General features: G+C 50.1%; 1 protein-coding gene across 1 annotated transcript in view; it reads right to left on the reverse strand.

The window, feature by feature from the left end:
* The window catches only part of LOC149345452 (BOS complex subunit NOMO3-like), a 136,236-nt gene that overhangs the window by 84,288 nt on the left and 33,762 nt on the right, over window positions 1-18,186 (reverse strand). Inside the window, exons 3-4 of the mRNA XM_089546653.1 lie at window positions 9,270-9,467; window positions 8,659-9,033 (exon numbers count right to left, since the gene is read on the reverse strand). Coding sequence (XP_089402779.1) covers window positions 8,659-9,033; window positions 9,270-9,467 — 573 coding nt within the window. The remainder of the gene's footprint in view (window positions 1-8,658; window positions 9,034-9,269; window positions 9,468-18,186) is intronic.

The raw sequence follows: 18,186 nt of genomic DNA on the forward strand, positions 1-18,186 counted from the left end.
TTGTATACAGGCTGGCAATGCAGGTGGTGAAATTAAAAATGCAGTCAAGGGTAGAAGGATCCTCGGAGAACTTCAGAATGGGTTCAGAAGGGGTAGGCACTTACACGATAGTACAACAGGAAAGTTGCGGTGCGGAGCAGCAAACGGTGCAGAAGGGGGAAGGGGATGCATTCGGAGGCTTCCACTCGAGTCTTCCCATGGGTTGCCCTCGATCTTCGCGAGTGTCACTTTTCATGCAAACTGACTGTTCTTGCTTCGCGCAGAGAGTGCATTCGTTTGCAGCCTGACCTGCGGCCGTGTCACACTGTTTGGTATCGTGACGTGAGAGGATTCGGACAGGATGAAAGCACGGCTATGAATCAGATACAGTCTAATATTATCGCTTGTAGACGGAACATGAGGAGCGGCAATTTCTGGGATATTGATAGTCAGCTTCTCGCAGAAAAGTTTTTTTTTTTTGAAGTTTTCAGATATTTTGGACTGTTCAATTATCTGAACCATTTTCCGGGTCCTGCTGAATCCGAAAAATCGGTCACCGACTGTAGTCATCTGTGCTCGGGGTTTGGTAAGCTTACGGTACTCGGTCATGGTTACATTCAAGATAGCTGTCATTCTTTATGCCGCAGAAATAGAACTGTGTGCCTGGCTGCCAGTTGGACCTCTCGGTGGCAGCAACAGCAAGGTTCAGATGTTGCGGCTGGAAGTGCGGTCAGGATGTCAGAATGCAGCAGCGATGATGACGGCAGTGCCAGTGTATCAGTACCGGGATTTAACGCGCTTGGGCTGCCAGAAAGTTCGCCCCTGACAAGAAGGCGCATCATGGGCTGGCATCCACTGAAACCAGCCCACAGCCAATCACGGTGGCAAGGTAGCCACGGATCACGGAGGGCAGATGCTCTCCCTAGCTTTGAGTTCTCACTGCTGCGCACACGTGCGGCAGAGACAGATTGCTTGGGATCGAAAACCTCAGGTTATTGGGAGCTGTCACAGTCTGCAGAACAAACAGCTCACATACATCGGAGATGACAACGCAGGCCTTCTTCGGTGCACCGTGTGCTGTCCTCAAAAGCATGCAATGAGCAATCACAATCTAACGCCTTTCAGTCGGCACCACATCAGAGGGAAAAACTGCCCACGCATTGCTCATAAAATGACACGCCGTGTTCTCGGATTATTGGGTATTTGTTTACTACGCAGCAAGTATGACTGGTATGACCCTGCATTATGACTGACTCTGCTGGTCGTAGCGATTTCTACGTTCGCAAACTGTTTCCTGTGGGCTGTAATCAGAAAACTATCAGGATGCGTTCCGTTCAAATAAAGTCTGTCGGCTTTTTCTGCGGGCAAGGAATGCACGCATTATCTCGACAAAAGCGCATGTCAGCTGGTTGAACGTTCATCTAGAGCAAGCAGGTGTACTGTACAAATTTAGCCAAAGCAGTGGCCTTACGGTAGAGCATCGGCCTCACATTCGGGAGGTTCTGAGTTTGATCCCCAGTGCCAAGCAACTACAGTGGAACCTCGATTATACGTCCCCCGGTCATGCGACGACCCGCATTTTACGACGAATTTGTGCGGTCCCGGCAAGACCCCCATAGAGACAATGCATTAAAAACCTCAGTTATACGACGCAAATTTCAGAAGGACCCCGCTTCGTACGACGGCTGGCTCGTACCGTCCGTCAAAAAAGGTCGTCAGCAAACGCAGGCCGGGATGTACCGTATTTTCGCGATTCTAAGCACCCCCCGAATCTAAGCACCCCCCCCCCCCCCCCCCCCCTATTTTCGGAAAAAAATTTCCGAAAAAAAAAACTTTGCATGCGAATCTAAGCACCCCCTTTTTTGCGCGGAAGAGAGCCTTGCCGAGGCCGCCAAGTGCACTTGCTCTCTTTTTCGTCGAGCCTGTGCAGTCGGAGTCCCGAGGAGGCGCGGCCTGCGCGTTGTTGTTGTTGCGACTGAGAGAAGGATGAAAAGGAAATTGCACGGGCCCCTGCCTACTGGCTCCAGCCGAGCCACCACCGCTGCCAAGTGCAGATAGAGGAGAGTTAAAAGATCAGAGGAAAGATAAAGAGAAAAGATAAGACGCGCTTCGCAGGACGCTGCTGAAAAAACAGATAAGCGGGCGAGGCCGCGCGCGCTCCCCGAAGCGAGGACAGCGGCGTCCACGGCGCTTTTTGTGTTGCTGCTTTCCGACACTGGCGGCACAGAACTGTCTGCAGCTATTTTTCTTTTGAATGTTTCCTAAATAAAATGTTTTTTCTCGTGCCCGTTTCATCGAGATTTCGCCGCGAAAAGAGAGGCCGGGGGGGGGGGGGGGATTCTTTGATTTTCGATTATACGACACCCGGATTATACGACGGTTTCGCGTGGTCCCCTGAACGTCGTATAATCGAGGTTCCACTGTACACCATTGTACTCAGTTGTAGTCCTTTCTTTTCTGATGCCTAAATCGTATAAAATATAAATTAGGCCTGTGAATATTTTTCAGGTTGTTCAAGCAAATTCTTTCTCTTGCACCCATAAAAATCTCCAGAGAAATACACCATTTAGGGCCTATGAAAATCATCAGGGACTTCCTCTGGACCTCCCTTGGATACAGAAAACGCAGCCACAAAGATACGTGAGGGATGTCCGCGGGAGTTTCTCCGCACTTCCTGGGAATATCCGCATGTCCTTTCAAGATTTCGCAGGGACATCCCTTGGATGTCAGCGTTGTCACTGGGTAATTCTTGCAGAATGAAAATGGACCCGTTTATAACGTGCGGGGAAAAAACTAATTTTTGAAAGCCAGAGTAGCCGACGCGCCTGATTTTTTTTTTGTTTCTGCACATCTGCATATGTCTGTATCTCGTTAGGCTTCACTAAAAACAGCTCCCAAAGACAGTGTCCTAGCCAGTCACTATGTTTTAAACAGTTTCCTCTTTAAATAGTGCAAGGCCGCCGCTCATTTCCAGCTGCAACCACTTTGCAGGGCGGAAGTGGCTGTCCATTATAAACGACAGCCCTCCCAAGCGCAGTGCAGGTGGGGAGTTGGACCCCCCCCCCCCCCCCTTATGTGGGCGTTGTTATCGTTGGAAAAGTGCCCGCCGATGGCCCACAGCTGCCTTGCAAGGTCGCCGCTCATTTCTGGGTGCAACGCTTTGCAAGACCCCTGCACCCGCAGGAGCTTTCCATTAAGGCCCCTCCAGCGCAGATGGGGAGTTGGTCTTTGGACGCACTGCTATCTCCACGGGGCCCCCCCACGCCATCGTCGGAAAGGCACCCAAGGTGGCACAGCTGACGCGGGGCCTAGCTGAGGCATCTTTGAAGGACGATGATTAGGCGTGCCGGTTCAGCCAATTACGGTGTCTCTTTCACATCCTGGCCCAATGTGTGGGGAAAAGAGGAACCGTACCTTAGCTGGTTTGCCAAGCCAGCAAAGAGTGCCCAGGAGAAGACGATTACAGCGTTTTTTTTTGGCAATGCGGGGAACAAGATCCATTCCTCACTGTTATCCGCCTGCTCATCTGATCACCCTTGTCCGAGCGTTCCGCCGCTTGTGCTGTACCGGCTTCTCTCCCATCTATTGCTTGCACATGACACGCCCTGATGATGGGTGGTACGCATCTGTGCTGAGAACTTGGCTTGCAGCGCAAATGGAGAGGGGGGCGACGGTGTGCTTGGGACGGGTCAGAAGGAGAGCCCCGACCGAAGAGAGAGTGGTGTTGTATTTTGTTTGTGCTCTTAGCGAGACCCTGGGTTTGAGGCTGAGCCCAAACCACGGAGAATTGATGCTTGGGGCAGACCACTGAAAATGACCACCCCATTTCTTTGTTTGTTAAGGGCATAAAAACCGAGGCGAACGGATGGAGACCAGCCTGAGCTGGGGCTCCATGCTTAGCATGTGCTACTTAGGCTCTAAGCTGCTTGGTCAATGAGCAAAGGAGCGCAAATTTGTTTTCCCCTTTGTAAATTCATTTCTGCTGTTCCCAGTTTCTCTCTCTGTACATGTATGCTGTAAATATATGCTCTTCTATCCTCATCATCTAGAAACACACCTCCTGGTCTTCTTCCACACCGAATTCACCAGAGGAAGGGTTTGGAAGCCTTCCTTGAAGTAACAGAAGATCATAAATTCAACTAATAGCACAAATAAAACTCCATGATAAATCGGAACTCGTGTGCAGAGGTGTGTGAATAGAGATTCGATGAGGTGCACGGCAGCCTGCGACGGTTTTGTTGACAACTCGGACTCCCCAATTGTGGTGTGAGGTGGCTTTCATCTTTATTGCTTGCTCTGCTGACAGGACGGAAATTAGTTGTGCATTAATTTCAGTGTGAAGCTATCATGACGATGGAAACAAGTGAAAACATTTTATGACAGGCAGTGCCTAGCTTGAAAGCGCTCTTCGGATTCTTCTTCCTTGCAGAGCACGTTAGGCCTAGCAACCCCGAGCAAGTGGCACACAATGATCTGCTGTAGCCGTTGCAAGAAGCCCAGCACCGCGGTAACGTTTTAGAGAGCATTACTAGGATATGTCGTGTCCGCAAAATGTGTCAGCAGCGGTGGCGGGCAAAATGAGGGGCTGTAATTGAAAGAGGATGATGTGAAGATGCTGCACAAAAAAAAGTTTAGAAATCGGATGAATAGTTAGAGCCAAAAATGTTAAAAAAGTGGGCAGGGCCAGAGCAAAAGTGGCGCTAAATTTGATAATGCCGGAAGTGTTGGACCACGCAACCAGAGGTGCGGGCGGAGCCAACGATACTAAGATATATTTGTTACTCTATTGGCCATTATCTGCAAAAAAACCATTTCTATCTTGAATAGTATTCATGCTACAAAACAATAACTGAAAATTCTATAGTTGTACATCAGAGCGCGGCCGCCTGTGCTTCAGGCTGGTTTCCATCATCACCGATGTAAAACAATGATCTTGTAAAACAGCGTCTTGCAACATTTTCAGGCTCGTTGTTGCACAGGTCGTCGATTAAATCACTCGCAGACGGAACAGAGTCCTGAGATTTGCTATGTTTTAGTGCGCATGGCGTGCATGTGGAGGCTGCCAAGCCACTTTGATGGTACCGCATCTTCGGAGCGCATCCAAAAAAGGCCGTTTTATAGGAGCAAAAAAAACTATATCGGAAACAAAACTTGAGTTCTCCGGCTACAAGCCAGATGCGCATCGTGCCTGTAAGCAACGCGGAAGGCTCCGAAGTCGAGCGGCGAAGGCGTCATCTGCCAGCAACATGGCGGGCAATGAGTGCAGCTCCAAGTCTTCACTTCTTCGCAGCGCGTTAGAAAGTGCCCCATTGTGGGACAAAAGAAAACTACATCGGAAACAAAACTTTGGTTCACTGGCTACAAGCTGCATCTGCAGCGTGGTGATTAGCAACGCAGAAGGTTCTGAAATCATCGTTAGCGGGCTAACGATGCTCAATGGGTGCAGTAGAGAAAGAATTAAAGAAACAAATTAAGAACAAAAAAGCAACTCTAAAAGAGGAACTCCCATTCATTGCCATCGCATTACTCCAATGCGGGTTAGTGCAGTGATGTCAAATCTTTTTTCCCTGTCTCGTGCACCAGGGCACGGACTCAGTGGCAGTGTTTGTGCTACATGCCCCAAACCGCCTTCGAATAGTCCCGCATTTCTGGCACATCGTGCAAAGCATAGAGGTGCACGTGATCCCTAATTAACGCTCAGTGATGTGAGCGCATAGTCTGCACTGAAATGCCTTCAGGATATGCGGTCTCAGTATGGAGTCTCGCAGTAAGAAAGCAGGGGCACTTTTATAATGCATACGGAAAGAATTTTAGCTTTTATCGCAAATGTAGCAGGTGCGTGTACAGAGGTGTCGATTGTCAGATTTATGCAGCACCAAGAAAATCGTGCCACGGCGCCGATTTCGAAACGGCGAACGACAAAAGATAAGAGATTTTTGAAAAAATAAATCCTGTTTATGAACTATCCTATCCAATCTGTCAATATTCTGGCCTGAATTCATGACAAAGAAGATTCCAGGCATGCGTCTGTCGCTGCCTGGCAACCGCCACAGCTGGTGTGCTCGCTGCGCCCTCTGTGTAACGTCACAACACGGGCCTCATTCTCCGGCAACTAGGCTTGTCGCGGTTGCCGCGCAGCCACCGCTCTTACAGGCATGCATCTGTCGTTGCCTGGCAACCGCCACAGCTGGCGTGCTCGCTGCGCCCTCTGTGTAACGTCACAACACGGGCCTCAATTCTCCAGCAACTCGGCTCGTCGCGGTTGCCGCGCGGCCACCACTCTTATAGGCATGCGTCTGTTGTTGCCTGGCAACCACCACAGCTGGCGTGCTCGCTGCGCCCTCTGTGTAACGTCACAACACGGGCCTCGATTCTCCGGCAACTCGGCTCGTCGCGGTTGCCGTGCGGCCACCACTCTTACAGGCATGCGTCTGTTGTTGCCTGGCAACCACCACAGCTGGCGTGCTCGCTGCGCCCTTTGTGTAACGTCACAACATGGGCCTCAATTCTCCGGCAACTCGGCTCGTCGCGGTTGCCGCGCGGCCACCACTCTTACAGGCATGCGTCTGTTGTTGCCTGGCAACCACCACAGCTGGCGTGCTCGCTGTGCCCTCTGTGCAACGTCACAACACGGGCCTCGATTCTCTGGCAACTCGGCTCGTCGCGGTTGCTGCGCGGCCACCACTCTTACAGGCATGCGTCTGTTGTTGCCTGGCAACCGCCACAGCTGGCGTGCTCGCTGCGCCCTCTGTGTAACCTCACAACACGGACCTCGATTCTCCGGCAACTAGGCTTGTCGCGGTTGCCGCGCGGCCACCACCCTTACAGGCATGCGTCTGTTTGCCTGGCAACCGCCACAGCTGGCATGCTCGCTGCGCCCTCTGTGTAACGTCACAACACGGGCCTCGGCTCGTCGCGGTTGCCGTGCGGCCACCACTCTTACAGGCATGCGTCTGTTGTTGCCTGGCAACCGCCACAGCTGGCGTGCTCGCTGCGCCCTCTGTGTAACGTCACAACACGGGCCTCAATTCACCGGCAACTCGGCTCGTCGCGGTTGCCGCGCAGCCACCGCTCTTACAGGCATGCATCTGTCGTTGCCTGGCAACCGCCACAGCTGGCGTGCTCGCTGCGCCCTCTGTGTAGCGTCACAACACGGGCCTCAACACGGGCCTCGGCTCGTCGCGGTTGCCGTGCGGCCACCACTCTTACAGGCATGCGTCTGTTGTTGCCTGGCAACCACCACAGCTGGAGTGCTCGCTGCGCCCTCTGTGTAACGTCACAACACGGGCCTCAGTTCACCGGCAACTCGGCTCGTCGCGGTTGCCGCGCAGCCACCGCTCTTACAGGCATGCATCTGTCGTTGCCTGGCAACCGCCACAGCTGGCGTGCTCGCTGCGCCCTCTGTGTAACCTCACAACACGGAGCTCGATTCTCCGGCAACTAGGCTTGTCGCAGTTGCCGCGCAGCCACCGCTCTTACAGGTATGCATCTGTCGTTGCCTGGCAACCGCCACAGCTGGCGTGCTCGCTGCACCCTCTGTGTAACATCACAACACGGGCCTCAATTCACCGGCAACTCGGCTCGTCGCGGTTGCCGTGCGGCCACCACTCTTACAGGCTTGCGTCTGTTGTTGCCTGGCAACCACCACAGCTGGCATGCTCGCTGCGCCCTCTGTGTAACCCCACAACACGGACCTCGATTCTCCGGCAACTATGCTTGTCGCGGTTGCCGTGCGGCCACCACTCTTACAGGCATGCGTCTGTTGTTGCCTGGCAACCGCCACAGCTGGCATGCTCGCTGCGCCCTCTGTGTAACGTCACAACACGGGCCTCAATCCTCCGGCACTTCAGCACGTCGCGGTTGCCATGCGGCCACCACCCTTACAGGGATGCGTCTGTTTGCCTGGCAACCGCCACAGCTGGCGTGCTCGCTGCGCCCTCTGTGTAACGTCACAACACGGGCCTCAATTCTCCGGCAACTAGGCTTGTCGCGGTTGCCGCGCAGCCACCGCTCCTACAGGCATGCATCTGTCGTTGCCTGGCAACCGCCACAGCTGGCGTGCTCGCTGCGCCCTCTGTGTAACGTCACAACACGGGCCTCAATTCTCCGGCAACTAGGCTCGTCGCGGTTGCCGCGCGGCCACCGCTTTTACAGGCATGCGTCTGTCGTTGCCTGGCAACCACCACAGCTGGTGCTGCGCACCAGCGGCCTCTCGGCTCGCCGCGGGCCGTTGGGCGCCCAGTGCGCCCTGTGTATGATGTCACATGCCGTGCTGTGCAGCTGTGATAACCGGGAGTATAGAAGAGGTGAGCTCGCGTCGCCGCAGCCATAGTTGTGGGTGCAGTATGGATGGTGAGAAGATGGCCAGCCTGAAGGAGGGCAGGGATTGCCATAGAAATGAAGTGAAGAGGATATAGCGTGCTGGAGAGACTCAAGAGGAGCGTGCCGAATGGTTGGCCAAACGCCGTGAAAGCGATGCCGCTAGACGGGGTCGATGCCGCTGCCGGGGGTCTGTAGCTATCACTACTCGACTAGGTTTAACCAGAGCTAAACCACAGCCAATTTTTTTTTTTTTCCTGATTCCAAGTGATGGATTGTCACGGAATCATTTTATCGTACACTTAAGCCAACAAATGTGCCACTAGCAGTAACAGGCAAGTTTGCAGCGCACGGACTCACCTGGAAGCGGTCAGGGAAGCGGTGGCCCCCATGCAGGATAGAGAAGAGGGCCTGCCGTGGCGTGATGTCAAATGCGATACGCTCGGCCTGGTAGAAAGGCAGCAGCTGGTAGGAGCCCGGTGGCACAGTCGGGAACACAAACTGTCCATCCTCACCCGAAGTGGTGGCACACAGGAAGCGCAGCCCCACGGGAAGCTTGAAGCCCCGCGGTGCCTCCAGGTCGCAGCCCCTTTGTGGTGGCAATGCCCCGGCATCGGCTGAGGCAAGCACAAAGTGCACACCCCGGACGGGGTCGCCCTCGCCAAACACCTCGCCACGCACGTCGTACCCTGCGACCACCAGGTCCTTGGCAGGGCTGCCGTTATCATCCGTCACCTGCACAGACATTTAGTGCACAAGAGAAGCTCCGATGCTGTAACCACATAATAAGACATCACTAAGCATGCAAATACACTGAAGTCATCTGCATTGTTTCCAGGCACAGGTGTGATCAGTTTTGCCAGGGTGGCACCAATGTGCAAGCCAGGAGACACACAGCCAACCTGCTATGGTCAAGGGAAGCTTGACCCTCTGAAAGCCCAAGCATGGACTCCTCCAGGAGGGGCACGCACCGTGACGGAGGTGCTCGAGCGGCCCAGGGTCCAGAGTGGATGCGAGGCCACCAGCGTGTAGCGTCCGGGCAGGATGCGTGCAAATGCGTAGCCACCCCCAGGGCCGCTGTGCGTTGTCTGCAGGGTGTGGCCCTGGGCATCCTGCAGCTGCACCTGCACCCCGGCAGGGCCCCCCTCCGCCCAGCCACGGCTCAGCACCTGCGCACCGTCACCGCTGGTCTCAAGAGCTGGCACACATGCAGGAACAACATATTGCTCATTAAAAGGGAATCATGGTGCTGTACTGACAAGTTTGCAGTTCCAGAACAGAAGGACACACTGATGAAAACGGCAGTCACAGATAACGGCCCAGCTGAGTAGTGGCAATCAGAATACCAAATGGTTTGGTAATTTCAGGTTCTGGCATGATGCATGCTTCGGAGGTTACAGGAGGTTTGCTCTCGCAGCCGTCTGTACAGGAAAGCGACCACTGGTGCAAGCGAGCTGGGTAAACAGCACACGGTTGATTTTTTTCTTACCAGAAGAAATTTACAGATGAAAAATTTTTTTTACACCACTGACTCGCCTTTTGCAGCTGGCCACGTGAATCTTCCCAAGCCTGCCCTACGCACAGCTGCGTTCATGCTGGTGTGCTTGCACAGTAGGGAGTGCAAAATATGCGAGTAAAAGTTTTTATAGATCTGGGCAATAAACTAGGGGTAGGCACAAATTATGCGAGTTGCCCGCAGAGCTGTTGCAAACCCACCAAGTCATCTACTCGAGTGCCCTAGGCCAAATTATTTTCAGCAGAGGAGAATGAAGACCTCTCATTGCAGTCTTTTTTTGCCGTGCCATGCATAAGTAAATAACGCATTCCAGGCTCAAAGAAAGGAAAAGCAGCAGTGCGATAATGCAAAGGAGAAGAAAAAGCAGCCTCACAATGGGAAGCCAATTTTCTTCATTTTTTAATATCATTTTGTTTCAACACATTTAAAAGCTTTGTTCTGTCACTGTGGAGACTTGACCAAGTACGTGACAAGGAGGGAGTCTAGAAAAGGACCAATGGTGGTAAGCAAAGCAGAAGAGCGATCCACCACCCTTGAGCCAAGCTTCAGCTGATTAAAACGACATTCCTCCTTCCCTAAAGAAAACACTGCCACCCAGTCTGGTGCTCCCACCATCGCTCTCCAGGCTGGCAACGAGTGTGCCGCCTCTCCCTCCCAGTGGCAGAATAACAGCAGTGCTACCATGACACATCACCAAGACTGAGGCATTTTTCACAGGCAGCCTAACTCTCATTTTTTGATACAACTTTTTCTGTGGACACCAATAAGAACGACAAAACAATTTACACGATTGCAGATTGGCTCGAAAGTAAATGAAAATGTATTAGTCACCGGATTACCCGCCTGTCATTCTAACCTCGTCGCCCTGTGAAATCCCGCACTTCGCAAAACCACTACACTGTGTGGAACAGGTGAAAATTTTGCAGCCGCCGAGACTGCGACACCCATTCCAAAGTGTCCACCTTGTGGCCCAGTACGCAGACGTTCATTTCTCCAGCATAAAAAATGACAGCCACATTGCATGTGATGAGTGCTGGACACTCGCCAGCCCCACAGATGACGAAGGTGTGCACGAGCGGCTCTTCCATCAGCTACTCTCCCCAGAAACGCTGCCGTTCCAAGTGGTGGTGGTGCTTGGAACCTTCCATCAACACTCCCATGAAGTTTAAAAGTACAAAAAAAAAGTTAAGTGTCCTTCCGACCAAGCACGCAGAATAGCCAAATTCTACTGGGTACGGCTGTAGAGCAAACATAAAACCCCAGTCATGCTGCAGCATCCCTGATATCTCGCTTGTCTAGCCTTTATTTATAATGCATGCTTTGGTTTCAATTGCAAGTCGACCCCCCAACTCCAGATTTTCAAGTAAAAAAAAAGATAGCTTGACTTACAATTGTGTAAATACGGTAATTTACCTTGTTTGCAGAAATATAATACAAAGGGGAGTTTGAAACCTCAGGAAAATATGAAAACAAACATTCAGATTGTAACAAAACACGAAGGAGGATACACTGCACGTCAATTTTTCACCACTGGAAGTGTCCTTGGTCAGGAATAGCCAGTCCTGAGTGGCGGCAAGTGTGCTTGAAGACTGCTCGAGAACCGAAACTTGCACAGTTTATAAGCAAGGCAAACAGAGTGATTACTTTGATGCCCTGCCACTGGAATGGAAGTGACCCCAGCACTCTCTTCCATTGCTTGCAAATCATCTCTGTCGATAGAGAAGAATCATTCATTCATGATGAAGATCTAACAAATGCTATTCCTTAAGTGAAGATAACAGGAAAGACCTATAACAGCTACCTTCAATTTCAGAAGAGGAACCATGCAGGGCAAAAAACAAACTTGTATTCATGCAGTTTATGCTTCCTGGGAAATTTCACGGATTCATTATTCTGTATCCACGGAATTTAAACTTTCCACCCCAGACAGTTAGGGGTCTTAGGTATCACTATAGTTGCGAATAATAACTCTTAGAAAAATATTGTGTTGTGTTGAGTTTTATGTCACATAGGCAACTAAGGCCACCATGCACCAACTCAAGGTACAGAAAAATTTTTTGCTGAATTTTATAGAAATATTAAAATCATCGGTGGTGTAGATGGTATGTACTAGATAGGGAAGAAATTTTATAACTGGCTAATAGTGGAAGCCTCAGCAGCCATCCTTGGCTGGAGGGCAAGGATGTTGAGCCTCAACCTCCGCCTCAGAAGCTGGCTGCTTTGCTTATTAAAAAGCTAAACACACAAGACCTGTCATCTTCACTTGAGAGCAACATTGGTGTAAAAGAATTTGTTCATTATAAAACTGTTTTTCGACTTTCGTGCATGAGTATGAAATATGATTAACTGTTTGTTCGTCTCCATATTTTCCACAAACAGGTTTGTCTTCTTTTGTCAATATAAAGTTGTGTGTAACATGTGTGTGGCTTATACTGTTACGGGACGGCGGGCCCGCGCAGAGAGAGGCACAGAGAGACGCAGGAGACCCGGCCGCGGCGGTTCTCTTTCGTTCTCTGCTAGCGCCGCGCGCTCTTGGCTAGCGTTGGTCTTTCCACCGGGGGGGAGGGAGAGGGGGAACACCCCTAGCGCGTGCTTCGCTTTGCCGAACTCGTCCCGATGAGCCCGGGCTGAGGTTCTTCGCAGGAGGCATCGTCACGTTGTGATGACACCAAACGGTCCCGGTAGATCCCGGGGCTGCTTGTAGGCGATGGGGTGGCTTCGATGTGCCCAGTCGGGACGGGCACACCGCGGAACTTGGGATTGCGTTCACGGCACAGCGCTCCACTTATGGGGCGGCATTCCGATAGGGAGGCCTGGTGCTGGTACGGGAGGGCAGCACTAGAGAGGACGTGGGAGCCAAGTCGGGATCACGGTGGGTGCCGGAGACATAGCGCTTCATGTTGGAGACATGTTCGGGAGAAATGTGGTGCACACCACGTGGTCGAAGCTCAGGGAGGTCTTCTAGGCGGTACGTAACGGGGCCGAGCCGTGCAACGACACGGTAAGGGCCGCGGTATCGGGGCAAGAACTTCGCGGCACGGCCAGTCGCGCGGATGGTGCGGCGAACTAGGACCAAGTCACCGGACCGGAAGGAGGGAAGTGGTGGTGCTGCAGAATTGGCCACTTGCGCACGTGCATGGGCCGTGAGAAGGTTGCGCTGAGCGTCGAGGCGGGCGGAACGAAGTCGTTGGGCGCAGTCAGTCGGTGACGCAGTAGGATGGCGAAGGCCCAACTGCGCGTCGGGAGGGATGGAGGGCGTTCTGCCATAGACGACTGAGAACGGCGTGACATGCGTTGTTTCTTGAGCCGCAGTGTTGAGTGCAAAAGCTGCAGTAGAAACAAAACGATCCCAGTTTGTGTGGGACGGAGCGACGTAGGAAGCGAGTATATCCGTAAGGGCGCGGTTGACACGCTCCACGAGGCCATTGCACTGGGGATGATTGACGGATGTAGTGGAATGTGCAATGCCGAAGAAGCGGAGGGCACACTCAAATTCTTGGGACATAAAGCAGCTCCCGCGGTCCGTGATGAGGCGTTGTGGCATACCATGCCGAAGAACAAGATGTTCAGAAGAATGGCCTGAGGGGCGAGTTGGTGCATGATGAAATGAACGGCGGCGCAACAAGGACACTAACAAGAGAGGGGACACCACATGTGCGCATGTGGTGTCCCCTCTCTTGTTAGTGTCCTTGTTGCGCCGCCGTTCATTTCATCATTGAACAAGATGTTGTTCCACAAACAAGACGGCATGAGCGGACGACGTGTCGGGAACGGGCAGTGCTTCGACCCACTTGGAGAAGTAGTCGACCGTAACCAGAATATACCGGTTGCCGGCGCGTGTCTTCGGGAACGGGCCCGAATGATCCAGTCCAACCAGTTCGAAAGGTGAACTCGGCGGCGAAAACGCCTGCGGGGGTGGCTTGGTTACTCGTGTGGATGACTTCCTGAACTGGCACGTCTGGCAGGACGCCACGTGTTCCTTGACGTCTCTGGACATATTAGGCCACCAAAAGCGCTCCGACACTCGTGCGTAGGTTTTGCTGCGACCAAGGTGACCGTAAACGGCTGCCGTAAACGGCAGAGAAATAATTCCTTAAACTGTTCCTAGTGTACACAGGACTTGAATTCCTCAAAAACTGGCCTCACCAGGAGCAGTTTGTTCATCACTTGGTTGTTCCAAGCTGACTGCCATTTTTCCTTAATTTAAGACGTACTACGAGCTTGGGCAACGCACAAATTTGCTCTTTTGTTGCCTTTTATTCTGACCTGACTCGGTACTCAGAAAAGTTCTTGTATATATCTTGTATACAATGTCACCAAGCAGCGGAGTGCATGCATGTCTAGAGAGGAGGGCTGCAAGAACACTTTGCGAGTGTGTGCATATATAAATACTGTCTGCAAGGAGATGGTGTGACATTCGGCAGTGAAGATGGGTGCCTTACTATTTCAATCAGATTCCCCTGTACCACTGAGCCGTCTGCATAAACAGCTGTCCTTGAGTGCAAGGAATTCTTGTGTCCCGTGTTGTTGTGGAAATGGCACAATGCCGGACCACGGAGGTGGTCCCTGTGCAACAACACTGTGTGCCAGGCGCACCTCTTCACATCACAGCAGAGAGAGAGTGGCACTCTGTGGCTATATAGGGTGACAGGGAGATGCTTCTGCAGCGACCGGATATTTACTAATGTACGAGCATGGCTCTTCTGTCTACATACAGGCTGCTTATGGGCCACATCCTGTTTGGACCAATGGAAAAACGCAAACCTAAACTATGCACTGGATCCAGTCGTTTGAGGTACGACGTTCTCACTCATCCATAATCTAAGGCAGAGCGTACTACAGAGCGGGAGATTTGCAAAAAACAAGTCGTATCAGAACCCCAGTGCTCTCAGGAGAGTACTTTTAAGTATGTTCAAAGATCGGGAGGCTTTCTGTTTAAGACCATTAATATAATAATAATAATAATAATAATAATAATAATAATAATAATAATAATAATAATCTTTATTCAGCATAATCTGAACATACAAAAAAAAAAACGGAAGCGCCGAAGCCACAAGTGGGCTTGTGCGGCGACAACCGGCAGCCGCGGCAATCTTCGCGCTACATCGGAGCTCCATCAGAGGCAAGAGAAAATTAAAAGACGTAAATATGAAGAACACAAAAATTTTGGCACAGAAAGAATGAAAAAGCACTGATAAGATTTTAGTACATGTTAAAGATTCTCTAACGCTTGAACAGCAACACACAGTTTTTTGCGGGTAGTTAAAGAAAATAAATCATCCGGTAATTCGTTAAAGATAGCTGGCACGTAATATTTTCTAGTTGCTTTGCCGTAGTGAGTGCGCACTCTCGGTTTATGATAGCGAGGAACATGTCTCAACGGTACCGGTTTCGTATTTATGTGTCTGTATGCGCTATTCCAGAAATATTTCAGTACTACAATTTGTTTAAAAAGATTGTCAAAAGAAGGCAAACCGGCTGAGGGTAAAGACACTGTTGGGCAGATTTTCCTGCGGCAAGTAGAGAACGCTTGTAGCAATGTTTTTCAAAATCCTATTAACACGACATTTCCATGTGAAAGAGCAGTTAAAGAAACAACACATACCGTATCTTAGGACACTATACCCCAGAGCCTGGGCGACTAATTTTCTCACAGAAAATGGCATCATAGTTCGCAAATTAAACAACAAGCATGCAACACTTCTGAGTTTCTTACAAATGTGAGCCATCTGAGTATTCCATGCCAAATCACTGTCTCTGTATATACCAAGATACTTAACCGACGGGATGCTAATTATAGATTGACAAGAACACAAAGAGCAGTATGAGGTGTGTAAATATATGGAACCTGCACTTGCTACATCTTTATGCGGATTACGAAAACAGACAAGTCTGGATTTGGTGCTATTTAACTGTATTAAATTTGAGGCAAACCAATCACTAACTTTAATAGTGTCCTCCTGAAGGTTAGCCAGGGCATATGAAAAATCAGGGTTTCTTGAGGCTAGTAAAGTGGCATCGGCGTAAAGGAATATGGTGGATGATTTCACATGGTCACATATGTCATTCACATATAAGTTAAACAACAAAGGAGATTAAATGAACCCTTGCGGGACACCACACAGCACTTTTACAGCGTCACTGCAGATAGGCCCAAACATGACTGCTTGAGAACGATTGTGAAGATAGTTTTCAATTAAAGACAAAAAAGGACCCCTAAATCCATACGAGTACAATTTAGAACACAAAATTTGATGATTTACCGTGTTGAAAGCTTTTTTTACGTCCAAAAAAAGTGCAAATGCCACCTCATTGTTCTCCAGGCTTTGATGCAGCAAATCGGAGAGATTTTCCAATAGCACCTGTGTTCCTGACCCGCTGACAAAACCGTACTGATTCCCACTCATTAGGTCATGTTTAGTAATAAAAGCATTCATCACAGAAAGTACATGTTTTTCCAATATCTGGCATACGCAGGAAAGAATAGATATAGGCCGGTAGTTTGCAATATCATTCTTCTTCCCACTTTTGTACAGAGGAACAACGCGCGCGCTCTTCAGTGATTCTGGCCATGTACCACTCTTAATTATGCCGTTAAGCAGCAAAACATATTTCAGAGCTGTAATGCTTCTTATCAGATCACCTATGAAAATGTTGTCAAGTCCGGCAGATTTGTTACGTTTCAGACTAGACAAAATGCTGAAAAGATCAGATTCTGTCATAAGAGGAAGGAAAGCCGATGGCGATACGCTTTTTGTCATTTTCGCTGAGTTTGGACTGCGACCCATTGCTCAGAGGGAAAAACGTTATTAAACTCATTCGCCAAAATATGCGACAACACCGAAATTGTGCTCCACTGATTCCTGAATGGAAAAGCGTTGGCTACCACGTAACTGCTTAATCAGAGACCAGGTGTTCCTGACATCGCTACGAGTGCTGCGAAACTGCTGTGCAAAGAACTTTCTCTTTGACAAGCGAATAAGTGCAGTGGCCTTGTTTCTGATGCAACGATATTCCGCTCGAAGTTTGTCATTTTTTGGTGCCCTGCGGCATCGAGACCAGATAGCTTCTTTTTCTTTGATAGCAGACAGGATTTCAGCAGTCAACCACTGACAGCCAATTTTACGTTTCTTCACAACCAAAGTTTTTTTACACACTTCCTTTATTTCGCCTAATACTTTGACGAAACTGTCGTACACGGTGTCACTAGTGTTATGATGAATAAATGAATCCCAATCATATCCAGTAACATGATTATCCAACTTTTTTTGGTCTAAAATGGTCATGACACACCTGGTAGAGTCGGTGTGTAGCGTAGAGACTGTTTTCGTAAGGCGACACGCAATGTAATAGTGATCTGCAAGTTTCTGTCTGATCACGGCTCCGGATACTGAGATGTCCGACGCACCGACGTTAGCATGGTCAATGCAAGCTGTTGTGATGCGATTGTCAAGAAATTCTTCTCTGGTAGGATCGGCGACCTGTGATTCAATGCCAAATTCCGCGAGCATAGTTAAAGGTGCACTGAAGAGGATTCTGAACTTTTCTTTTTGCCGCGGGAACTCGATCTACACGTTCCTAGCATTCTTAGAAACTGCAACTTATTGCCCTGTATGACCGATTTCCCTAATTAAATCGAATTAATGTCCAGCTCCCACCCTTTTTTTTTAATTCTGCCTCGTACGATGGGCGGAGTCGACCAACGCGTGAAGTTCCTTTCAGCCAGCTCCGTGGAGGCTTTGCTTTCGCTTTATTTTGTTTTTTAGGTTTCCATGAATAAATAGTTTCATTCGCAGATAATATAGCCGCAAAATAAGCCCGCAGAAATAAATATACGCGCGGCCTATTTGCTACTACGGACTACTACGTATTACTCCGCCGATGGCAGAGCGGCAAGTCGCCACGGGACTGGGTGAAAGGCCCTCCACGCGTTGGTCGACTCCACCCACCGTACGAGGCAGAATTAAAAAAAAAAAGGGCGGGAGCCGACCGTTAATTGATTTCATTTGGGAAATCGGCCATACAGGGCAATAAGTCGCAGTTTCTAAGAATGCTAGGAACGTGTAGATCGAGTTCCCGCGGCAAAAAGACAAGTTCAGATTCCTCTTCAGTGCACCTTTAAGTAATTTTCAGTGCCATAGCGATCGCCCTTCATCAAATCGATATTAATATCCCCTATCATCCTAATATGATAGGGGATAGGCTCCTAATATGAGGTAGGAAAGTTAGTTTTTTTGTCAAAAGTAATGCCTAGAAATTTTGTTTCATTTTTTACAGGTACTAGTTTGAATTTGTTGAGGTGTAAGGTAGGGCCAGACTGTAGGCCTCATTTTAATGAGAACAGCACACCCACTGCTTTCTGTGTAGAG

The sequence above is a fragment of the Amblyomma mixtum genome, chromosome 5 (genome assembly GCF_055824585.1).
Source record: "Amblyomma mixtum isolate Tamu chromosome 5, ASM5582458v1, whole genome shotgun sequence".
In the NCBI taxonomy this organism is placed as follows: domain Eukaryota; kingdom Metazoa; phylum Arthropoda; class Arachnida; order Ixodida; family Ixodidae; genus Amblyomma; species Amblyomma mixtum.